We start from the raw sequence: 27,537 nt of genomic DNA, 5'->3' as shown, positions 1-27,537 counted from the left end.
CGCGCGGGACGCACGCACTGATGACGGGCTAGTTTACCAAATGAAGACTCCGCGGAATCGGAATTCGCGATCGACGTGCTTTAGTAACGAAAAACCCGCCGGTCATTGTTGATTGTGTGTTATTTTTACAACATCTAGGATAAGACTCTTTAGGACTGTTCCCGTTTGTGGCTTATGTGAGTTGAAATCTTGCATCGTGTGTCAAATCACGTGCCCTAGATTTGGGGTGTCGTCACTGGACCGATCCAACGCTACATTTTTCAGTTTATTTACAACCAGGCAAAGCTTCAGTAGAATTAGATGTTGTAGTTCTTTAGTTCTTGTGCTTCATCTTTTTATGGTTAAAATTTTGTAAATAAAAATTGTTATGAAATTATCAAATTGAGTAATTTTTGTAAGTTGTGTATCCTGTGTGACCATCTTGCTGTATCAGTGTCATAATTCTGATAATACTCATAAGAAATCATGTAACATGCATTATATAAACCATAACATAATATTATGTACTTACTAACTGAATTGAATTCATGAGCTATACGCAAGTTAGCAAGCTATCCATTAAGTGAATCACTTGACCATATATTTTGGTAATCGTCCTAAAATCTATAGGTAGCCGTTACTTGAAAACCACATAGAGTCTACTGTCGCGCCTGACGTACATTTATTATACTGCGCCGTACATCGTAATTTAGCTCCTACTGCCCAAGTCGTAAGATCTAAATTCCGAGTTACGCGACCAGAAGAAACATTAAACCCGAATGTCTGTAAATTTACCATCTTATTTCTTCATTTTTAGTTAGCTCCTCCGCAATGCTTTGCCAGTATACATAGATGTATAGAACACTTAAATCTTTACAGGACTGCAGTCGATGCGTATTGTAAATGTGTGTATTGTATATGTATTATTTTGTGTATAAATATACAGATGTGTGTATGAAAGCGCACGTGGCTCACCTTAAGGTAAATAATTGCAGCCACGTGGTTCTCTGCTCAATTAACCTCCCCCATGAGGGGTTGAGCGCGAGCTTCCGGTCATAACTAACCTCGATAACCTGTACTACTTATGGCGATAAATAATAAACTTCATTAGTTTCATTTCCTATATTACTTTCTTATTAATCGGATAAACGTTTTAATTAGTCTCAATAAATATTTAAATCGAATTAATTACTTAATTGTGAGCAATAACTGATTGATTTCTCAAATTAGCATATTAAAGGGTTATAACACTTAACATTATTAGGATATTGATAATCGAACGCAATCAGCACGGATGACTATCAGTTTTCAACTACATAGACGACTTAATATTCGCATCGGATCATTTGGCACACACATGAGGGCGCGCGGGTGTGTGCGTGCACGCGGAGCGGCGGCGGGTGCGGGGCGGCGGGGGAGCTGCGGGCTCCGGCACACGGATCGATGCGGTGCGCGCTCTTCGCGTATCATTTGCGTGCGACCCGCCCTCCCCCTCCCCCGCCCCCCCGGATGACCCGACGGCGTACATAGGCAACTATAGTCTGACAGACTTTCGGCCGTCTCCGCTTGTTGTTGGTCGCTAAAGCGTGCGAGTCACATGGCTCGCCGATTCTCTTGTATTGTTACGATCGCAGACGCACTAATTGTTTCGAGTTTTATAGCGTTTTTATAATAAGCAGTAAAATTTTAATGTCGAATATCCACGTTCGATCATATCCCCGCAGTCGGTTTACGATCATATGTTTTATGGCCGATGCGTTTGTTGCGATTTTCGTATAAAATGTAGCATTAAAACTGTGGATGCAGTTTCCCGGCGCTTGCAAATAAAGAAGTTTTTGAAATAATGTCTCGCTTCCTCTTCCTTTGGCCCTTGCTTCTAATAAAGTTGTAAATCTTACACTTTTATTGCCCGCGCTCAGTCCGGGATAACTTTTTGACTACTTAACTATTGCTGGGGTAATCGCGGGTATTTAAAATGAACGCATGATTTAATCCAGTCATTTAATATCTTCAGGGTAACTTTGTTTGAAAATAAATTTACATTTAGTATATTTTCTCTTTTAGAATGAATGTATAATGTAATAGATAGACATATAAATTGACACAATTAAAAGTTAAAACCAAAAGTTGATGATGTGTTGCTATTTGTCGATAAATGAAAACGAATATAAATAAAATTACGACTAATTAGGTCTACATCTGCGCCTTAGCAGTTGGTATTATTAAGTAGTAATTTCTATGTAACATAACAATTCAAAAGCGCTTCTCAAAGAAGTCCTATTAAAAATCTGTTTCAGTTTGAAGTAGTTAATTTATACTCATATTGAGATTTATTATCAAAAGCTTCATCAAAATCGTTTTAGTTGTTTACGTTGTATGCAAATTTAATAACTATATTTTCGGATATATAATATAAGAAGGAATAAGCAGGGATTTCTCTAACAATAATTATTATTCTTGTATAATATGAACATTTTCTCAAGATACAGAAATACAAGACTTTTACCAAAACTAAGAACTAGGCATTGAGTTTAGTGTTTAAGTTTTCTGAGCCTTGTAATATGAAGATAACAGCGTCTGCAAAGTTTCTGAGTCTACACAATAGATAATATTCTATAGCTGTTTAATTGTTTTATTCTTAACTTAATTGAGATAAAATAATTATTATTTATTTACAATAATTTTACTATAATAAAGCACTATTTATCCGAAAATTTATCTTGGAATTTTAATCCTATCTAATGTATTAAAAAATGTTATAAAAAACATGAATGAAGACGAAATTTTTGCGACTTTTGCAAATTGAGTTGTTTTTAAAGATTTGATACAACGAATTACTTAGAAAATATTTTAGCCACTTTATATATGGTTTTTTAAACAAAATTTAATTCAACTATTTAAAAGTTCGGTATGCGCGAGGGCATTAACATTATCAACATATTTCAGTTATGAAATTTTGAAATACCTTTACAAATGATAGAGTTTTCTTCTGTTATAAATAACGGACGTCTAATAATTAATTTCTTAACACATAACATTAATTATATCTACACTAGCTGTGCCCCGCGGTTTCACCTGCATTGCTCCGCTCCTGTTGCTCTTAGCCTGATGATAGCCTTCCTCGATGAATGGGCTATCTAACACCGATTTTTTTTTGATCAGACCAGTAGTTCCTGAGATTAGCGCGTTCAAACAAAAGAACAAACTGTTCAGCTTTACAATATTAAGATTAGCTAAAAAAAGAGATATTAAGAACTCGAAATTAAACCAACAGTTAAAAGAAAATATTATATAGTGTGTACCAACACACAATTTGCTGAATAAGTAATCGTCGAACATTAACCAAGTGTGTTTTTTTCCTTATCTCTGCTAAGGGTGAACGGAAAATGTTCTGCTAATACTAATCGACTTGTAGCCTTTGGTAACTATTTTGAGAGGTCAATGGTTTTTGTTGTAATAATAAAATGGAGAAATTGAATCTAAGTATATGAAATTATAAATAATATAAAAAATATAAAATTATAGAGACAAAAATTATAAATAGTGTTCAACTAAATAATATTTTATAAGTGTCGTTACGTCTTGTCATCATCAATACTAAAAATGGATGGCGAATAATGAATTGGTGACGATGATATTGTTTGTTTTTCTAATTATGCTATAGTAATATATTTAGATGAAATCTTTTATAATTCAATTTTCACCATACGAATTCTTCAAATACAAAATCTGCATATTTAAATTTCTATCAAATATATCTTTATTCGAATGGATTCATTACGCGCTAATATCTACACTAATATTATAAAGAGGAAAACTTTGTTTGTTTGTTTGTTTGTATGATTGTTACGAATAGGCTCATAAACTACTGGACCGATTTTGATGAAATTTGGCACAGACAATCTTTAGACCCTGAGAAAGAACATAGGCTACTTTTTATTGCGAAATATGTACCACGGGCGAAGCCGGGGCGGACCGCTAGTGTGTTATAATTTTTTAAAATCTACGATAATTAATAATAATTTGAGAAAATAAATTCATTTTCACTTCTTATTCAAAAGACTTACGTTTCGTCTAGACAAAAAAATCATCATTTTAAACTGAAGGTTCGTGTCCTAAGTAAATCGATCAGTGAAATGTATCTAGCCTATTACTTAAAGGTTTCAATTTCTTGTTTTACTCGGATAATCCCGTTAATCTCTCTCACCCTAATGTTATTTAATTTGACATTATTTTAGCCATCATTTTACTGTAGAGTACTTACGTTTATGCATGATTAAAAAAAATCAATATGTTTTATTTAATATTAGTTTTCTTTTTAGTTTAAAAAATAATTAATTTAATTGAATTCCTCTATCAATTTGTTATTAAACGCCCGTACCATCGTAGGCCACACACGCTTTCCATAAGGCGAAATTGTGGTCAAGAGCTTCGATATCTAGAATATAAAAAAACTAGTTTGTTTTTTCGGTATAAATAAACAAACGTTTTCATAGTGCAATAAAAACAAACTGCAAATAAACATAAATAAAAATCTGAACTATACGTTACGTTACGTTACGTTATTCTCAAATCTAAAACCTACAAAAATAAGGTCACGAAAAGTGCAGTCCATACAAAAAAGTTGAAATAGAGAGATGGGCACGAAAAGGTAGGTGGGCCTTGACTCCGATACGTCAACTGCCGATGCAGAATCTGCATTAACCTTCTGATTCTAACTTATTTATTGATGTACTAGCTTCCGCCCACGACTTTGTACGTGCATCCCCGTTTTTCCCCGTTCCCGCAAGAATTTCGGGAAATTCTTTCTTAGCGGATGCCTACGTCCTAACATCTACCTGCATGCCAAATTTCAGCCCGATACGTCCAGTGGTTTGGGCTGTGCGTTGATAGATCACTATTTTTGAGTTTTATATATATAGATAAGAGATTCTATTTATTTGCCACAAACAAAGTTAACTATTACATGACTGTTACTAATGACTTTCGACTATAACTTCTTACCCCGTCAAAGTTCAAAAATAATTTACAAAAGTGATGTTACGTAGTTTAAAATTGTGTGATTATTTTAAACATTTAATTTTCAGAATAAGATATCCTTATAGAATTTCTGATCTGATTGATTTGTTTTCTTCCTTAATTACGTTGAATTCCTCGCCAATTCAAATATTTATTTATACTCTAACCTATGATATATAAAAGAGCTAGATACGTTACCCGCTCTCTATTTTGGCAAGAAAAAACTCAGCTAAGTGCCCGAGTTTCACTTAGTCACGCACCATTCAGCGTCGTGGCTGGACGTTCTTTTTGTATTTTAATCGGCAGTTGTTATTACAAAGTACATGAGTGAGACATGTATTATGTCTCGTGCGTGAGAGTGAAAGAGAGAACAACTGCATTGGTGATAATGCGTTAGTAAGTAGGTATGTATTAATTACGCTGTTTTTTAGTGCAATGATGTTGGCGTATGCCGCGTCTACTAGTATTCATTGACTCTAACGGTGCATTTACATCTAACGAACATAGAGCTAGAGCAAGAGCATTAATTCGTGATTATTAGTGTAAAAGAAAACTCATATTTAGTGTTGTTCAGTATTAGAACATTAAATGGAATGTTTTTGAACGCACTTAGAACAACGAAAGAATGCTCTACGCCTGTAAACTAAAAGAATTTGACATAGTGAGGTTAGAATGAACATTCGTTCGTTTGATGAAAATGCACCGTCATGAACTGAAAAAATTGATTCGTTTGCGAATGTATGTTGTGATATGCAGAGCTAATATTAAATTTAATTTTTTGATCATAAGCAATTGGCAATTTAATTTATGTGCATCAATTTGAAATTTGCATAGTCTTTTCGACCACTAAGCTTTTTATGGGTACCTTTGTTTTATGAAAATTAAAGCATAAATACCATCTTAACCTAGAGTACTTATTTTTTATAAAAAATCATAAAAACCTTTCTTTTCTTACTTATTTGTAGTAACTCGACCAGGCCCTGGAACCGACAGACAGACACACTAGAAAATCTATTGTGTCTGGGACCGATCGGGTCGCTTGGGGCTCAATGGGATAAAATAATATGTTGTAATGTTTGATGTGTTTACCCAACCGTAGTACCTACCTACTAACTTAAACTACTTAGTACCAAGAATGTGACCGAACATAAAACCTCATTTAGGTCACAAAGTGGGAATCTAGTTATGCGACCGGGGTAAATTAGTTATTTTCTTCGCAAAATAATTATTTTATTGTGGCGAATTTGGCTCCGAGTCGCTGGCAACACTAAGCGGCGTAAACGGTAGAAATATGAGTCTTTGTTATTGCCATGAAATATTCCTTCTTATTGCGTATTTGGATGTTTCTTTAGTTTTTGAATATACTTGATAATGAATGCCTTGTCTTGTTCAATGATATGCCAAGACTGGTTAGTTCTTTTTATTACCAAAAAAAAGACGTGTGGCACTCGGGGACTGCCGCGGTAAAGCTATTGCATGCTATGCCTTCAAGCCACACCTCCGCCCGTCGGAGTGGGGAGCGTGAGGTTTTTTCGTTACGAAATTTCTCGATTCGGTCCCCGCGCTCAAGGCCCGCGATAGAAGCTATGCAATTGCTTAAAATTAAAACTGCGCTATGTTTATGTTCAATTTTGTTTAAGCCATAATAGATTCAACGTTGTAAAAACTGCGGTAGCTTTTATTGAGTTTTATTTGTTAAGATTTCTAATACTATAGCCACTGCCTACAGCTTCATTTAGCTTGAAAAATCCATCCGCTGCGTTTTTTACAAATATCACTATCAAAAAACCAGAACGGCAATTAAACTTCATCAATTATTTATTCGATAAGTAGGTCACATTTGAAACACAATACACACATACAAGAATAATATTTCCCTAAAATTACCTTATTTTCTCAACATTTCACGTTGATGTGTGACTTGGAGATAAGCTGATAAAAATGGGGAAAGTTGTTTTCAGGTGAGACAACATTATATCTCATAAAACATAGCATCAAGCCATTGAAGGGGAGGTTATATGAATCACGATTTTCTTGTTTTTCTTTCAAACACATCAAGAAGCTTCATAACTGCTGCACTTTATTTGATTATGAGGCTCTACATCAGCCGATTTAAAAAGATCACAAAATTGTATATTAAGTTCATAACACGCATCGCAAAAACTTTTTATTACGAATTCTCAATCTCTTTTTAACACACACAGTTTATTACCTTTATAAAATTGAAAAGGAAATTACAATTCTCATACAGCTTTATATAATCTTCTACGGACTCTCTTTAATCTAGCAGTTAATTTCACCACTAGTTAATTTTACACAAGTTTAAAATTCTATAATATACTTAATAAAATTTTAGAAAAACGAAAAGATGCCAATGCTAAATTAAAAATCTCTGCATCTGCATTAAACAAAGTTTTCTAAGCAATAAAACTAAGAAACCTTGAAAGCACATTCATTCTCTGAATAATGGTTTGCAAATCACTGAATTTATTTATCATTAAAACTGAATATATTTGGCCATTCGTTTTATTTATTACTGATATTTTATGGAACCGACTCAGTTATTATACTATACTAAGCCAAAACGTTGTTTTTTTTATACAAGTTCCATATAACGGTGCATTTAGATCAAACGAGCGAATGCTCATTCTAAGCCCACTATGTCAATTTTTTTTTAGTGTAAACAGGCGAAGAGCATTATTTCGTTGTTCTTATTGCGTTCGAAAAGATGCTTTGCAATGTTCTAATACACTGAATACGAGTTTTCGTTTACACGAAAGAATGCTCTTGCTCTAGCTCCTTATGTTCATTTGATATAAATGCACCATGCGTTGAAAATATCATTCATCGAGATAAAAATTATATTGAAAATATAAGAAAACCTTCGTCCTATTTTACTCTTATTAAGCTAAGATTAAGTAATGTAGAGCTTAATTATTAATATCATAGAGCCTAGAGGTATGTATGCTGCGTAAGTTGTATTAATTGGAAAACTGCGATCCAATTCCTTATATGTATCACCTTTTTAAATCGGTCTAGTAATTTCTGAGATTAGCGCGTTCAAACAAACAAACTCTTCTGCTTCTGTCAATATAGAAGATACAAAAATTACGCTTTTTAAAAATGCTTCAATTGTTATTAGCATATTAGAGCTTAAAGTTAAAACACCTCATTCTATGCAATTTAAACAATATAGGAATGGCTGGACCAATTTAGCTAATGTTTATCCATATTGGATAAGTGTAAATTCACAGATATCTAGGCTGCTTTTTAAGCACATAGTAATATATCTTGTCCTTTTAAGATTTAAAGAACCATAACTCTAAAAAAGGAATTTCAAAGCCAACTTCAATTTACAAAAAAACAATTTAATTTTTATTGCCTAGAGAGAGTAATTTAAACAGAAAAAATAGCAATAAAAGCGGTCGTAAAACAAAATTACTTGCAGTCCTTCTGCACTATTGAAACATAGCTAATATTGTAGTAGATTGATTAAATTGTTGGATATTGGTTATATTGCATACTACAGAAAATAAATGCACATGCCAGCATTAATTTTGTGAACGGGACTTTACAATAAACTAATCGTTGTTTATTGCAAAGACTTTACAATAAATAACGAAGAACGAGTTCTTTGAATATTTTTCAACTAGTGTAAAAATTAAGATTTATATTTTTCTACGTATTTTTCCGGGATAAAAAGTATTCTATTTTATGCCCAGGACAATAAGGTATAATTATACCAAGTTTCATCGAAATCGAACTGTTAGTTTTCACGTGATGCCTTCACATACAGACAGACAGACAGACAGACAGACGGACAGACAGACAGACAGACAAAAAATTTTTTAATCACATATTTGGGTTTGGTATCGATCCAGTAACACCCCCTGCTATTTATTTTTTCAATTTTTTCAATGTACAGAATTGACCCTTCTACAGATTTATTATGTATATAGATATTTTTTTGTCACTGGAGTCGACTTTTAACTTTAACTCTTAACTCCAACATTAATTGATTGAACTCAAGTTCTATTTAAAGTTTATATCATAGTCATAATATTATATTAATAAAATAAATAACCACCTTTTTGTAAAGCAGTTTCTATATCTAGAGAAGAATCGGTAACTCTACACCATACTTTTTTAAAGAAAAATCGATTGAAAACGATGAGTTTAATAAAGCGTCGTTCGTAATTATTTCGTTTTAAAACTACCCTGTTTGACTGATTGAGGCTATCTAATCTAATTAAGTCTTTTATATTTAATTTTCTACTCTTAATTTAACTTAAAGTAGTATTAGGGTTCGTATTTGTATATAGGTGTTGTTGTAGGAGTAATAATAATATCTATGTAATAAAAAAATTAATTAAAGCGTAAAATTTGGTTTTAGAATACATAAATTACCAAATATTATATTAAAACTTTCTCACAGAAATAAACTGTTTTCTACAACGTATCTCGATAAAATAAACGAATTTATATAAAATATGGATAATAGAAGGGATAAAGGGCTAAAACGAATAAATTGTAATAAAGTTAACATTGTTCCCACAGAATTGCAGACAATAGTTGTGGAAAGAATACAAAGTCATAAGGGTGACCTTCAAGAGATTGTCTTGGTCTAGACTATATCATAATAGTGTTTACTTTGTAACTGATTTTAGCTTTTTTCTAGAAGAATGTTATTTTGCTGCACAATTTTTAGAGAAAAAAGATTTCTCCTTTAATGAAATAAACTTGGAAGTAACAGGATTACTAAAAAATAAGAGACGAAATTCTTGAAAATAAAATCAGTAAACTTTAAATTACATCGTATGATCGTAGTAAGTCGAATCTTATCTCCGAATTGATAAAATATATCTATCATAGAGCGGAAATCGAACCCGAGTCTTTTACTATCTATACCGCAACTTCACTAAAAATATTTAGAAATTGCTTGTAGTACTAAAAAAAGAATAAAATTAACCCTTAAAACCATCAAGTACACACGTCAGGTAAACACACAGTATGCCAAGCAGATATGCAAACAATAGCTATCGTAGACGAGCCTTAACGTAAGATTTCCTCCATTTTTACAAAAGAAATCTATACTAATACTAGCTTTCCGCCCGCGGCTTCGCCCGCGTTTTCAAAGAAAAACCCGCATAGTTCCCGTTCCCGAGGGATTTCCGGGATAAAACCTATCCTATCTCTCAAGTTGGATCGAACTGCACATGTTGTGCGAATTTTATTATAATCGGTTAAGTGGTTTAGGAGTCCATTGAGGACAAACATTGTGACACGAGATTTATATATATTAAGATATAAAGCTGAAGAGTTTGTTTGTTTGAACGCGCTAATCTGGGGAACTAATGGTCCGATTTGAAAAATTATTTCGGTGTTAGATAGCCCATTTATCGAGGAAGGCTTTATATTATCACGCTACGACCAACAGGGGTGGAGCCACGGGGGTGAAACCGCGCGGAGCAGCTAGTATGTAATACAGTTCTATTCAAACTTAATGGCTGTTCGGAAGTTAGGTGCAGGTGCGAGTGCGGGTGCGTACAGGTCCCTTAACGTCCCACTAATATCTAAAATTGTTTTCTGCGCATCGGATCGTACGATGTTCCTATCCGCCATAAAGTTTGAATCGTACTGTACTACATTACATTCATACTTAAAAGTGTGTTATCAAAACCCACAATAAGGTAACTCCAAAACAAAAACCATTAAGCCATAACAGAAACAGAAATGGCCATCTAAAATCCATGCAGACGTTACAGTACCATATAACACAGAGTCATCATTAGGTCGGTTAGAGGCAGGGAATAAATAAAAATACCGTAAAAATATCGTAAACATGGCTCAGTCGTAAAACGTTAACGCAAAAAATGTATCGATACCCGTGTTTATTGGTGGGGGTGCACGGGAATTGTGGGAAATAAATGCTGCTATTAGGTATGTTTGTTGCTCCATTACGCGGGAACGGCTGGATGGTTTTGTAATTAGGACGTCGCGTAAACGGATTATATGGCTACGTGTTAATTTATAAGAGGATGATTTTTAGATCCGTTGCCGTGTTGCAAAGTCATTCAGTAGTTCCTAGATTTTGTGTTATGAGAAAAAAATACTTATTGTGGGTACATTTTCTGTATGGATTATCTCATAGGTCAATTTTTAGCAATAAGCGAGTGAAACGGCATGATGAGGAGTAATTTATACTATAATATTGTAAAGCTGAAGAGTTTGTTTATTTGTATGAACTGCTTATCTCAGGAACGACTGGTCCGATTTGAAAAATTCTTTCGGTGTTAGATAGCCAATTTATCGAGGAAATATATCATCTCGCTAAGACCAAAAAGAATGGAGCACTACGTGTAAAACCGCAGAGCACAGCTAGTTATTAATATATTTTGATGCTAGTTTAAGCTTCTTATTTATGTTAACAGTCTGGTTAGTTACTAGCTTCCTACGCGCTTTCTCGTAGACTTCGCTGTACAATAACCTCTCTTCACTATAAAAGGTATCCTTTTAAGTATTTTACAAACCGCGACGTTCTGTTTATCTGTAAACTCATATTAGCCTCGATAATAATAAAATAAATATAGCCTTAATACTCCAACAATTACTATTTTCCTTAGTTAGGGCATCACGCGTGAATGGCTGGACCAAGTTCGATAAATATTTTTTATACTGAAGAACGAGGATGGTACCACAGGCGAAGCCGGGTTAGACTGCTAGAACTTAAAAAATAAATTAAAATTAAATATGGTGTATATTTTTATCAATCAAACGAATAGGTAAACACAATCGTAATATCCCAAGTACTCCACTAAAAATCCATATTTACTTAAACACAACAATATTTAGTTTCAAAACGTTAAAAGGGCATTTCTAAATGTAAATACCCGACACCATGTTTTATGCCAAATCGGACGAAGGATTTTAAAGTTAAAAATAAACCGGGACAACCCTACGAGGGAACGATGCCAAGTTCTTGAGTGTGTGTGTGTGTGTGTGTGCGAGAGCAGTCCGTGTGCATAGCGGTACGCACAAGCGCGCTAGTGTGTAGGGCTGCTACAAATTGTTATTTTATTTTATTTTTTGAATTTGTTACAATTTACAATGGAACGTATATATCTTTTTGAATGAACATTTTAAGTGATGCAATTCAATGTAGAGAATAGATAGAGTTAGTAAATCGTTTATTATATCACACGAAAAATAAAATGTACTCTTTTTGAACAGTTTAAAAGGTCCAATTTGATCCAAAAGCACGTTGCTGGATATAATCAATTCTGTTTCCGAGTTCGTATTTATCTTACGAGCTTATAAGGAAGAAAAAAAAATCCCTGTTAAATCTGCTGACATTTAGATTAAATTGTGGAAATTGATTCACATACATGAATTAACCGGTAATAATTACTCTCCTTTTTTAAGTTCCTTAATTTTAAGTAAATAATAATATGAACCTAATACTCATATTGAACCACATATTATTACAAAAATATTCCAGATTATTATATATATTAGATATTTCCATGTTATAACAATAAGGAAAATAAATGAATGCCCTTCTATTATAGTCATATTGTTCTGTGGTTCGACAACATAAATATAATAATATAGCCACAAAGTACTATATTATACAAAAGATAGATTTCTTGTGAACGGTAACATTTCAATAGGTCACTAGTTCAAATCCGGCTTGAAGGACCATGTTATAAACATAAAACGTCATATAACATACTAGCGGTCCGCCCCGGCTTCGCCAGTACATATTTCGCAATAAAAGGTAGCCTATGTTCTTTCTCAGGGTCTAAAGATTGTCTGTGCCAAATTTCATCAAAATCGGTCCAGTAGTTTATGCGTGAAAACCATACATACCTACATACATAATTACAAACCTTTCCTCTTTATAAGTATAGACTAGTAAAGTTACATGCCACCAGTGGTCAGTTGAAATCAATTTCCGAAAGATGTTTCGAACACTTTAGAGAGTAGGTATCATATTATCATTTTTTGGATAAGCAAATCTGACTTTGAATCTTTGCAAATAAAACTAAATCAAAATACCATAATAACAATCAATTACAGAATTATGCAATATACGGTACTACGGTAAATGTATGAACTTTATCGAGTAATGGCTTTTATAAAAGTTTTGTATTTATCCTTTTTTACACTTTGAATATATGTATTACTATGCATTTTTTACCTATTGCAAGCAGTCCTTTAATTCTTGACTTTAAAATATTTCAAAGGTATCATAAACTGTTTTAGAATTATTCTCTATAATTCTACCAAAAAAAAATACTACTCCTGGTTATAATTTGGATACTTTGTTATAATTTTTATTTTTGATTGAGATCGATGAAAATAAATATCAATGGAAAAAAATTATAACGACGAAATATTACAACTCAATTAAAACTATCAGATAATGTTAAACGATTTAACCAAAGCCTTGTATCCTTTTAAAGGAAAGCCCAGTTTATTATAAGCAATTTTAATTTAAATTTGAATTGCTTGGATAAAGCATTTGGCATGGAATCTCGAGTTGAAATGTATATAACTGCAGTGCATCTCGGGAAATGTGAAAAATATGGAAATGCCGGCAATATATCAGAGTGGACTCAAAAAATATAACTTATAATTAATGCTTTATGGCCCGTGGTTGTATGGACATTTTGTGTTGTACGGATTTTTGGTATAATATATTTATTACTAGCTTACCGCCCGCGGCTTTGCCCGCTATGTCTAAAACCTAATAAATCAGCTATATATTATATAAAACTAAAAGGTGACTGTTATAGTGATCTATCATCAACGCACAGCCCAAACCACTGGACGTATAGGGCTGAAATTTGGCATGCAGGAAGATGTCATAACATAGGCGTCCCCTAAGAAAGGATTTCCCGAATATCTTGCGGGAACGGGGAAAAACGGGGATGCACGTACAAAGTCGTGGGCGGAAGCTAGTTATATACTAAAACCTTTCTCTTGAATCATTCTTTCTATTAAAAGAAACCGCATCAAAATCCGTTGCGTAGTTTTAAAGATTTAAGCATACAAAGGGACATAGGGACAAAGAAAGCGACTTTGTTTTATACTATGTAGTGATATTATAGATATAATTATAATATAGTTAATAATTAATATAAGTGAAATATTTCTGTGTTGTAAGCTAAAAGCTTTGTAATATTGTTGGACATGTAAAGAAAATATAACTAAGATACTAATAACTAATAATAAAATTAAACTAATTCTTTTTACCTAATATAATTATGTAACTATGGCCAAAATCCTATCTCTGTCTGCTACTTATTGTGACTCTAATTGGAACGAAAATTTTCGAAATGTATTATATTTTTACCAGATAGGTAAGTTAAGGTTACCGGAAAATTATCGGATTACATTAAGCATTACTTGCCACCACCTTGAAATAATCTGAGTTAGTAAAATGAATGTTGTAAGTAAGCTTTCGTTGAAACAATAGGACAAAGACAGACATAATTTCATAAACTTACAAGCCGTTCATAAATGGTAGATGTTTTTCAGCTGCCCAAAAATATGTTAATGTTTAAAAGATAATTTATACACATTTGTTTTTGGTTTATCAAATACAAACGGATAATACAAATTACTTCATTTCTAACTATTCAATCTCCCGGGTTTGTTTGAGAAACGCGAGGTAAGTACTTCAAGTAACTACTACAAACTTATCAAATTACAACGATTTTTAAATTATTCTTGGAATCCCAGTTTCTTGTTATTTTTAAGAATGAAAACAAGTGAGCAACTTTGTCGTCTCCTGAGAAGAAGGTACTCAATATTCAATGTAGAGATTTTCTACAATAGGTATTATTAAATACCTCAATAATCAATAGGTAACCTTGTTAATTTTTTAATATTTATGTTATTTTGTCACCATCATACTTGTTCCCGTGGCGGGGAAATAGGCTTTCTATGTACGTTAGAATTTGCCCTATTACCTTAGTTCCAAACTTTTATATTACGGCCAAATGTAATCCATAGTTCAAATTTTTTTACATTAACATGACGTACCCGTAGGAAATACTTACTTGCTAACCTCAGAAAAAATGATTTTCATTCTTATTGTTTTTATCTACAGTTAAATGTTCGATTGATTGATTGATTGATGATACACGCTGTCACAATTAAATCCGATTATCGTAAATAATTGGATAAAACAAAACTATTTGATCTCGATCCGTTCCAATCTTCCATTAAAACATGATTGATAGACTCAAGTTAATCTTCGAAAAATTCTAGCACTTAGGAAATAGGAATTAGGTTAGATAAATATGGATTTAGCACTAACTTATCGGAACTAACGCTATACATCATAATTTGTATTTACTGGATCTTGATTTATGTGGGAGAACGTTTTTTCGAATATTTTTACAAAGATGCACGTTTATTGCGTTAGTAAAGGAAATTGACAGATTCAAATGGCATACTTTAAAGTAAGTGGATGAAAGTTGAAACTAATATCTCTTTAGGCTATTTATTACCTTTATGCCTGGGATCATGCTAACACGCCTACGGGTGTGTAGCAGCAAAATCATACGAAAGCAGCATGTCACATAAAATTATATCTAATATTTAATTGGAGTTAATTGCCTCGCCTCTACCCGGCTAGTCATTTTTATTATGTTATCCTCTTTTTACGTCTCCTAATCCAAGTCAATGTCATTAAAATCCGTTCATCCGTTCTTGATATATAAGTGTTAACACGACCTAATTTACACCTATAGATTATAATACCCAACGACACCAAACCACGAAAAAAATCCCAAAGCAACAAGCTATCCAAATGATAGTTTATGTCACGTCATGCGGTACACCCAAACACCCGCCTTCGCCCCCTCCCCCTCCCCCCGACCCGCAGACCGGCCGGCGCCTGCCAAGGCTGTCTGCGAGGTTAAGGACTCTATCACCTGCCCGCGAAATTTGCTGGTTAAGTAACTCAAAAGTTTTGCTCAGAAGTCTGCTTGTTCTAAAAATTGGAACTCACTTTTTTATTTATTTTGTGAGTGAATATACATTAAAACTAAACTTACTGCCTGAAACTGGAAGATCGCTTCTACCGAGAGTCAGCAAACTCAAAAGTTACTCCATGATTTTTTAAGCCTACTTCATTAATAGTGATGTAACTTTTTTGATAAGGCTTTTTAACTTATGTGCAAGATATTACCTGAGTACTTTTCCTTAAAATAATAAAACGTACACCTGATTAAATTACCAATATATGATGATAGAGCTTCTACACGCGGTTTCGCTTGCGTGATATTATGTAGCCTATATTCTAGTTCAGACTATTCTATAATAATATCGGTGCCAAATTTTATTCAGAACCGATCAGCCGTGATTGCGTGAAAGAGTTACATCCAAACTTATACAAATGTGTCTAACTACTAAGTATGATAAATAATATATTTAGCAGAGATAAGGAATAAAGAAAAACAGTTGTGATTTGTTGATTGAATAGTTTCATGTTAACAAGGAACGTAGAGTAGCAAAGATATTAGATAATTTATATGAGTACTGTTAACTAATATTTATCTTTATTTGTGTTTATAGTAGGTCAAGCTTTCCGCCTGTAGCTTCGCCCGCGTTTTCTAAGAAAAACGCACATAGTTCCCGTTCCCGTGGGATTTCCTGGATAAAAAGCCTATGTTGCTTAGTGAGATGCAGCTTTCTAATGGTGAAAGAATTTTTGAAATCGGTCTAGTTGTAGTTTATGCGTGAAAACCATACATACATACATAATTACAAACATTTCCTCTTTATAATATTATTAGTAAGTACAGATAAATGCTTAGTTGTTAAGACCTGACATTTTAAAAGTTCAAGGTAGAACACTGCAGAAACGTATAAAAATATTTTTCGATTTACTTAAGCACTCCTGCTACACCACGACATCTGAAAATAACACAGAGAATTGAAGATTGACAATTATTCACAACTAGCGGTCCGCCCCGGCTTCGCCCGTGGTACATATTTACGTTTTCTCTACATAAGAACCATCCTCGTATTTCAAGGAATATAATAGAAAAAGAATTATCGAAATCGGTCCACCCGTTCACGCGTGATGCCGGGACAACGCGAAACGGGTTTCATTTTTATATGTATATAATATAGATAAACAATATAAATTCTTTATAAAATTATTTAAAAGATCTTATAATACAAAAATATCAATTCTTGTTATTTTTTTTAAATATAATTAATACGAAAGTAGCGTAAACATAACCTTTAATGTGAAAAAGCCTACGGAAACGTCTACGGAACCATAAAAATAATTAGAACCTTAATTAATATAAGTGCTCTCTCCAACATAAAAACTAAACGCCTTAATTCTACACGTGTTTCATCTTAACTAATATCGATCGCTCTCGATTGGAAATACATTGCTAATGACCTAGAAATGGTTTTAGTGGTCAATTAAATATAAATGTTATGGTTTAGTATCATTTACGAATATAAGGAAAGTTAAGTAAAGTGGTTATGATGAGGAAAAACGCGGAAAACAAAAATTTATAACCAAGATTGAAATTTGCAATTTGACGAGATAAATAAAACTAAACTTAAGAAAAAATGTATTAATAGAGCTAGCAATGATTAAAATACATACTTAATAACTGTTTAATTTAATACATAATAATATAAACATGACCAGCCGCTCTTTCCGACTTATCCTTGTTTGTGCATTGCCGGTTCTTCTCCATAGATATCCGAATCGATGGTAAATGTTAAAACTGTTATGAGGATTCAAAAGTGCTTCTTAAAGAAAACTAATTGAATAAATAAATCTTTCAGTTTGAGTTTCAGGAATGAAAATAATAACAATTTAGTCACACAGGAACAACGTACCTACCACAGAAAAGATTTAATATTAAAGAAATAGACTAAATAGAAGAACAAAATTTAAGCATGTAATGGTTGAGTTTTAATGAATACTAGCTGTGTCCCGCGGTTTTACCCGCATTGCTCTGCTCCTGTTGGTCTTAGCGTGATGTGTGTTAGATAGCTCATTTATCGAGGAAGGCTACATATTATAGGCTATATATCATCACACTAAAACCAATAGGAGCCGAGCAATGCGGTAAAACCGCAAGGCACAGCTAGTACATAATATACACTACAAATTTTTATATTAATCAACCTGCTAATGCTTGTAAAAGTTTCATGTTTGTATAACATAAGTTTTGAGTTGAATTTACATGATCAAATTATTTACAAGTCATGAAACAAATGCAACCGAAGTGACACGTTAAGTTTACACTTTAAATTATTTTGAAACTGATGGCACAACTTTATTCCATCAATCAATCAAAATTATGCTATAAAATTAGAAATATTCATTCTTGAAACAAATTTTTGTTCTGACCTCGATCTTTTTAATGAAATCAGAATGTGCAATGTGCATGCAGCTCTCCACACAACCAATCCCTTACATTAATATAATATAGCCCTTTGATTTAAAAAATATATCATTATAATGTAAAATAGACAGTACTACTAATTTTCCCTCCATAGACACATTGAGATATAGACCAGACGAGTAAGCATTCGCCACGCCCTCTATCGGCGGTTGTAAATCTTTTGTCACAAATAGATCAGCGGATTTATCGTCTACACTGCTTCCTAAATGAAATCGTTTCTAAGGTTTATTGATCATTGAGGTTAAGTTATGTCCAGTGCGGTTAGAATTTGGATGGGTTAGCGATTGTGCGGCATGTGCTCTATTTTGAATTGTTTGAATTTGATAAAAAAATATTAAAAAAGGAAATAAGCCGTCCCTGGACGTGACCTTTTAATTTTAAACTGCATATGAAGATAGATGATCTAAGTATATAATATGGTTGGTTAGAAAAATAACCACAACAGAGGAAAAACCAAGCAGATCTGTAGCAAAAAATGACCTTAATTAGGTCGTATAATATTCCCTTAAACATACTATAAATATAATATCTTATAAACATATTAACTTCAAAAGAAAACCGGGTCGTCGTGTACTACTTTGGCTTATCAAAACACTAATTCTGTAAAAGGTTTCCTATAAAGCCAAAAATTACGAAAAGTAGACCTTAATCGATAGACATTAATCCAATCAGGGATTTTTTCGGTCATTGTTTGACATAATATTAATGTGATTTTCTCGTATTTCATGCAAATGGCAGTTTCGGTTTGATAAACATCTATATTATCTGAGTAAAAGTCGAATATATAATTTAGTATCAGGTAAGGAGATCATTGTTGTGATACGTTCAAGTTACTGACCTCATTATTATTTTTGTCGTATAGTACTTGACTATTTAGATCATGATGATAATCTTGTATGGCTTCTAAAGCTATTTTTGGTGCTAACTTTTTGTCAGTCGTAATTTTTAATTAGTAGATATATAATTACATATCAAATTCTCGAACAAAAGCAGAAATTAATACTAGGGATGTTTGTGACAGTAGGCTTAAAGGCGCATGAATACTTTATAACAACGAAAATTCCCATTTTTTTATTATTATTTAAAAAACTTAATATTATAAATGCGAAAGTTTGTGAGGATGTGTGTGTGTTTGTTACTCTTTCATGCAAATACTACAAGACCGATTACAATGAAATTTAGCCCACATTTAGAGGGTAACTTGGATTAACACATAGGATAGGTTTCATCCCGGAAATCCCACGGGAACGGGAACTATGTGGGTTTATCTTTCAAAATGCGGGCGAAGCCGCGGGCGGAAAGCTAGTTATATATAAAATTCAAATGCAATTTGAAAATAAAATTACCTATATATTTAGTTGGGTAATAGAGTAAAAAATTAATAACTAAAATAAGAAGTAACTAAATTAAGTTAACAACTTAAATGTTATACCCATAAAATAAAAACATGAAATTGCTAAACTATCGCACGCAGATTTCACCAATAATCTCATAAAATAACAATAACTTTTAACCTACACCCACGTCACAATATGCTAGACAATAACCTACATAAACTAATTCCTAAGCTTTAGTAGCCATTAGGTATTAGCAATCAAATTATATCGTTTACGGTCTGAGACATAATTTCAAATAATATATCTATAAAAGATCGTTAGAATATGAGTATATTTTTTTATATACGGAATTGGAACTTTTTTGCATGTGTTTTTCTATATTTTCAGTCAAAATAATAAGACCTGTAACATCTTAAGTTTCCTCGTGACCACACACGTTGTAAAGTATTCGAAACGATGATATCAGTAATATTATCTATACCAATATTATAAAGCTGAAGAGTTTGTTTGTTTGAACGCGCTAATCTCTGGAACTACTGGACCGATTTCAAAAATTCTTTCGGTGTTAGATAGCCCATTTATCGAGAAGGCAAGGCTCATTAAGCTAAGACCAACAGGAGCGGATACACGCAGGTGAAACCGCGAAACGCAGCTAGTAATTAATAAATCGCGATTAAATCCATAAAAAAGTATTTATATTTTTATGTCCAAAACTTGCGTAAAATCAAAGACAAGACAATATTCACCATCCAACCATCATAACCTTATAGACCGAGGGATAGCATTTTAGGTAGTTTTCATGCCAATCGGTTGCTTTATTTTTCAATAGACCTCGATAACATTACGAAAAATTCAGCTGATGTAGGTACCTGTTCGGGTATGGATGGTTCTAGAATCGCAAAAAACAATTGAATTTAAAATTGAAGTAGCCAAGTAATTCTTACATAATATGTTATGACTCTATTGGACAATGCCAAAGCGGAAAAATGATTTGCAGTACTAATAACCCAATGATGTTTTCTATAAATCACAGTCAAGACTTAGTACCTAGACACTTACAGATGTGGAACTACGTTCGCTATAATCATTCGAACTGTGGAAATCCTACTAATATAATATTAATTGCGATAGTTTGTGAGGATAAATGTGTGTTAGTTTCTATTTCACTAAATAATTGGTTAGATTTGGCTAAAACTTTTCAGTATTAAATATTAAACACAGCAGAATAATACATTAGAAATACTTGAATATGCCTGCGGGTAAAACCGCGCAGCACAACTAGTGTAAAAAAATAAAATAAACTACTTTTTAATTTACTACCTAACAATACAAAACTATTAATACAATCAGAATAATATCAATAATCAGGATATTTATAGAATTGTCATACAAATCCATTCATTTCTTTAATGGTATTAGAAACCCACGCGATTAAATTATTTGATAAAAGCTTCCTTAATATCTAATTATAATTGTACCTTTTATCAACCCACATTAGTATGTTCAATTGTAAAAGGATTTTATTTACAAAAATAGACCATCATGGGAAAAGTACCCAAAATACAATAATTCTTTTGGAATGATGTATGTATATTATTTCTCAATTTATCATATCTTACTCTATTACTAATATTATAAACGAGAAAGTTTTCATGGCTGTACGTTCGTTACTTTTTCCTTCAAAAATCTTATCTGTATGAAATTTTTGCCCAGAGATAGATTATGGTTTGGATAGGCTACTTTTTATTCGGTCATGCGAGCGAAGTAACGGAATCAAGCTAGTTGTAAAAACAATGAATATTCTCGTTACGAAGTGGTGAGAAGAAGGCATTACAAAAGATCGCCCAACTTTTTAAATTCATGAAAAACACGAACCAATAAAAAGGAAAAGTTGCTTAAACCCCAAAATCGTTCTGCACCTTCTAAAAATAAAACTAGTGTTGCAATATCAATACACTTTTATTCATACAGGTATAAATCTCGGAATCCCTTAGCAACAATCCAAAATAGCACGTAATTATTTTCCCTTGTGGGAGGACCATTCAGCCGCGTTTCATTCATGACACCGTATCGTGCCGACACGACATCGCTATTAATAATATAATAATAATAATTATATATAATTCCCTCTTAAGGAATCATTCATACTCAATTAATGGACCATTCATAATTTACACCTATTATTACACGCGGCTCTGTCTGCTTCTGATTATTTGATAGCAAACTTCTATTTAACTTTTGGATACCTAAATCGCTTTGGGTATCATTTAGGCTAAGTACCTTTGAATGTTAAAGTTTAATAACCAAACTCTAAATTCTAGGTAAGCTAAATATTATCTGTATCTTTGAATCTTTCTTCAATATTCCTTCATACTTGATTTTGTGTCTTTTTTTCTATCTTCAATCTTTTTAATAATATGTATATAAATCAATGTATGTAATCTTCATATTCATATTGATTTATTGTCGTCCTTCTTTCTTTCATGTTAATGGTAATTGTTTGTTTCTACATCATTGCATTTATCTATTGCAATTTTAAGATTTATTTCCTCTTTAGTTGACAAAGTATCTTTTCCCCAATTACCAGGTGACGGAATTCCAAAAACTTTTCCGGGAATATCCGGTCTTATTAAAGGGAATTGTAGCTTGAACTCTTGACATTTATACACTACCCTTGTGTGCTTATAATTATATTTGTTCAATACGTGTGTGGGAGGCTTATATATATTTGGGGGTCCCAAAGAAAATTATCAGTGTTTCTTCAGCCGCGACAGCTGTTGCTTCTCAAATAAAGTATTGCTCTATTTTTGGACCCGTGTTTAATACGTTATCAGATCAGTGGCCATTGTTAAGAAGTTTAGTTAACAAAAGTAAGTAATTTTAAATTTATGTGTTCACCTGTTGCTTTTTATAGGAATCCATACTTAATATTATAAATGCGAAAGTAACTCTGTCTATCTGTCTGTTACTCAATCACGCCTAAACTACTGAACCAGTGCGACATAGGCTACCTTTTATTGCGAAATATCTACCACGGGCGAAGCTGGGGCGGACAACTAGTAATGAAATAATTTAGAGTTAATATAAAAATATGAATGATTTTTCTTTTTCTAAATAAACATTTAATCTCGTATAATAATAAGTTAGATTATATAAAAATCGATAAAATGTTTCAACTTTATAATGAATCTTTATGGATTAATTCGTAATGGACTAATAGAATAGCAAAAGAAAAGTGTAACTTGTAAATCAAAGGCCATAAATATTGTTTTGATTAGAATCACCGAAATTTAAATATTAAATAAAGTTTTTGCACATTATCAATAGGTTCATTTTCATAATAATTGTTGTTCAATCCAAATTTTTTAAGTACAGCAAATCGTTACACAATAATAAAATAAAACTGCACATTCAAGTGAAGATAAATTTTCCAAAGTCTTATTGAAATTAATATCACGCCTTTTTAAAATCCTTACATGTATTTCAATCTATTACCAAGACTATGGCTTGAAACAAAATGTAGTAGATTCATTATCAATGGCTCGTAAATCAGTTCACCCCAAGTGAACTGGTGAAGCAAGGTGAAAGTTCACGTGTTGTACAAATCGTTTTGGTTTGGGATAGGGGAAAAGCGGAAAATACTCTTAATACAATAGATACAGATATACATAATATAATTGTATTCGTAGTATTGAAAATTTATAATGTGCAACTAATTATTTATCATAATTTAGATGTATTTGAGTTTCCAAAATAAACTTTAACCCGCGGACAACTGCGAGCATTTATAATAAATATAATATATCTTTATATAACTTCTCCATTATTTGGGTAGGGACATAAGGTACCAGTGTCGTGTATCTTCAAAAAAAGTTACAAACATAGATACATGATCACACATTGAGTCATTTCGATTGCATTATAGTATAAGGGATATAGTATAAAGTAAAAAGCTTTTTATTCGAGTACATGAATAAATTAAAATGGCTTAATTCAAAGAAGAATATATCTGTGGTTTTTATTAGAATACAATACATAATAGAAACAAATCTAAGGAAATTATAATTACATGGCTAAGTACTGCAGAAAAATATAAATAAATGGCTCAGTTAAGGAAATACGACTTTTAAAATATCTAAAATATTCCGTTCCCCGCCGTAGACTAATACTTACACCACGCCAAGGTGAAAACCACGACCCCTACGCAAAGGTATTATTAAGCGATTTGTTATAAAGATCAAGAGCGTTTACGCAAATTTTCTCTGCTTTTTATCAAAGGGATAAATCTTTCAAAAGAAAAGGAAACAAATGGATTTTCTCGAGAATATCATTGTAAAAGAATTGATGTCAGTTCTATGTGTTAGATATGATATATTTTTACATGCAGTCAATGAACTTATGTTTAATAATTTTAAAATGAAATTTATTAATAAAAAAACACAATGGGTCGCGTTTGAAAACCTAATTAAGAGTTTTATGTATATTGTATTTTGTATGTATATTTATGAAACTAAGGTATAAAATATTTTATCTTATAAAGACTAAATAAGTCGAATGTTGATTAAAATCAATAAACAATCGATAAAAACAATTCAATAATAAATCACTGTAATAAACCTGACCCAGGACTGAACCCTTAGGAACCCCACAAACATTTTAGCGAAAACATTAAGTATATTGTAATAAACTAGACGTAAAGAAAATCCAATTAAAATCTAATCCCACGAGTTTCAGATTTAATTCTCGTTAAGTCGAAGATCTAATAAAGTATAAAGTTGGTTTGTCTAATGAGTTTTATGGATGGTCGACCCAGTTAAACGCCATCGATCAGACATTTTGTTTGAATTTGTTCAGTGTCTCGTTTTTATTCTGTTTAGTGAGCATTTATTTGGATGAGATCGGTTTCAAGATTTATTATGTTACGCATTCAATATGTTTCAATTATTTGGTTTTAAAATATCTGATTTAATTATAGTGTGGATAAATAAAGAAAAGCCCTCCTTCACGTAAATGTTTTATGTGTTTGTTATTTTTATAGTTCTTCGCTTATGTTACGCTTCTTCTAGCTTCGCTATACCTACTGCAAAATGTAATATGTAACAAGATTCAGCTCGCATTTGTACAAATATTTATTCTTTATTCTTATCCTTTTACCATTACTTATTTATTTATTTATTACGCTTCATTCTACAAACATGAATGAACAAAGCAGAAAAAAAAGAACAATATCACAAAAAGGCATCATTTGTACAAAAGCTGGCGACCTTATTGCGGAACAGCAATCTCTACCAGGCAACCTGGTAGGAAAAGAAATGTATGAGGGTCGTGGGATAGGGCAAAATAAATGATAGGTACGTCCGTCATTGATACGTCTGTACTTTTTTCGATATAATATTACTAGTGATTCGCCCCGGCTTCGCCCGTGGTACATATTTCACAATAAAAGGTAGCCTATGTCCTTTCTCGGGTATCAAAATATCTCCATGCCAAATTTCATGCAAATTAGTTCAGTAGTTTAGGCGTGATTGAGTAACAGACAGACAGACAGACAGAGTTACTTTCGCATTTATAATATTAGTATGGATAATCAATGATGATAGTTTTACTGTGTAAAATAAAATACTTATTTTATTTTTATACAAACTCCCAGGTTCTTTTTTCCTTGGTTTCCCTTTCAGAAGTATCTTCTAGCATCGTAAATATTGGAGAAGCATTCAGACTAACGCTATCTCTGTTGCAGGAGCCGAGATGTTCCGAAGGCGCGGTGCCGATGGCGCGGGCTGAGCGCGCTCGGCTAGGCGCCCATGCGCGCCTGCCTCCTCGTGTGTGCGGCGCTCGCGCTCGCGGCGTGCCGGCCGCGCGCCGCCGCCGCCTCGCACGCCACGCACGCGGAGCCCGCGCGCCTAGAACACATCAAGACACAGATTCTGGCCAAGGTATAATGTTGAATAGTTTATGGTAGAAACACTTACTTTAAAAGCTTTATAATCAAGACATTACAGATTCTTGCCAATTTCTTATAGGATAACTAGTCTAGAAACACCTACACACCAGGTTTTACTCATTTTATGCCAACCACACGTTTGCTCGTTTGATATAGCATAAAAAATCGGCTTTAAAAGTCAATGCTTTAAAGGCAACAGATTCTGCCCAAGGTATCATTTTAGTTAATGTTGCTTTATGAGATAGGATACTATAGGATTTAAATATTATAATACTTTATTATTATGATGACATAGAATGAAATAGAATACTTCGCAACGAAATGCCCGCGCCCCTAAAGCATAGGTGTTGCAAACCATGTTGTCTATATTTTACACTTTTGATCATTCTACACATTGATATTATAATATTATGTTAAAAAACGCGAATCCTTGCGAATGTTTTCAGCGTTATTAATATTTTATTTGTGTTGAGTAGATAATAATATATTAAACGCAATGTATTTCAAATATTCAGAACCGATTCATGTACTAAACTTAATATAATATAATAATTATAATTTGTTTCATATTATTGTATTACATTTATTTTTCACGTTTCATTGCACCTAAAATAAACCTGAAACTGTAAACTTTTAATTTGTGTTAAATAATTTATTATTTCTTTTTTTGTGTCTTTCCGTGCATTTTACTATAAAATATGACAATTCAAAAGTGCGTTTATCGAAAATCGTAGTTCAAATAATAACCTCATACCTTATCCCACAGCTGGGCCTAACCTCCCGCCCCACGCCCCTCGGGACGCCCCCACGTGACGTCGTGCGACAGATCCTGGCACGGGCAGACACACATCCCGAGCCAGCGGCGCCGCAAGAGCAGAGCATGAGGGAGATCATAGCTATTGCTCATAGAGGTGACGTTGATGAGAAGGAAATTAGTTTAGAATATGATACAATACATCTTGATGAATTCAATGTACTCCTAAAATCAGGTGATAGAAGTAACGTTCGTTATTTTAATGAAGGAATAGGTTTCAAACGTTCATTAGTAGCTATGTACATTGATGTTGACGACAAGAAAACTGGTATAAAACCTGATACAATACATCCTGATAAATTAAATGTACTTTAAAAAACAGGCCATAGACATAATATTCGGTACTTTAATGAAGAAATAGGTTAACGTTAATTAATTGATAACCTTAAAAGAAATAGGACGTAGAAAACAAATGCGATGTTCATAGAAGTGACATTATAGTGAATATTAGTTTCAAACATGTCTGATTATATCAAATTATCAACTGTAGTCTGTAGTGTTCAAAACCTACTAAAGAGAGACATATTACAGTATTAGTTACTCCTCAAATATAATTCAAACACCCATAAGCCATAGGTGAAGTATCAACTTCAATTGTCAATTATTGTTAACAATATTATCAATAATTGTTAACGAAGAAATAGGTTTCAAAAATCGCCTAGAGGTTAGTAACCTTAAAGAATGAAAGGCTCATAATATGTGTAGACTATAGACATGATGCTAGTCATCTTAATAAAAATACGTTTCAAATGTGTCTGGGCCATAGAAATGATGATAAACGTAAAAAAGGTAGTCACATGTTTATGGCAGTCGCACAGGCGGAGTAGGATTGTTACTGTTATTTATTTTTTTCCTTTCTTTACGTTATGATTTTAATTTATTCGTGTTCATGTATGAGTTTATTATGTAATTTTATTAATTAATAATTCCTAAATACCAGAAGACGTATCCAAATAAAGCAATACCTAAAAATTATGTACCTAGGTAACT

General features: G+C 32.7%; 1 protein-coding gene across 1 annotated transcript; it reads left to right on the top strand.

Moving 5' to 3' along the window:
• LOC123703594 lies at positions 1-27,520 on the top strand. The gene is made up of 3 exons (XM_045651682.1): positions 1-176; positions 25,530-25,725; positions 26,500-27,520. The coding sequence occupies exons 2-3, from the start codon at positions 25,594-25,596 to the stop codon at positions 26,860-26,862; spliced, it is 495 nt and encodes a 164-aa protein (XP_045507638.1). The 5' UTR covers positions 1-176; positions 25,530-25,593; the 3' UTR covers positions 26,863-27,520.
• Positions 27,521-27,537: the final 17 nt, after the last annotated feature.

The sequence above is a fragment of the Colias croceus genome, chromosome 26 (genome assembly GCF_905220415.1).
Source record: "Colias croceus chromosome 26, ilColCroc2.1".
Lineage (NCBI taxonomy): Eukaryota > Metazoa > Arthropoda > Insecta > Lepidoptera > Pieridae > Colias > Colias croceus.
This window is presented reverse-complemented; position numbering and strand designations above follow the sequence as displayed.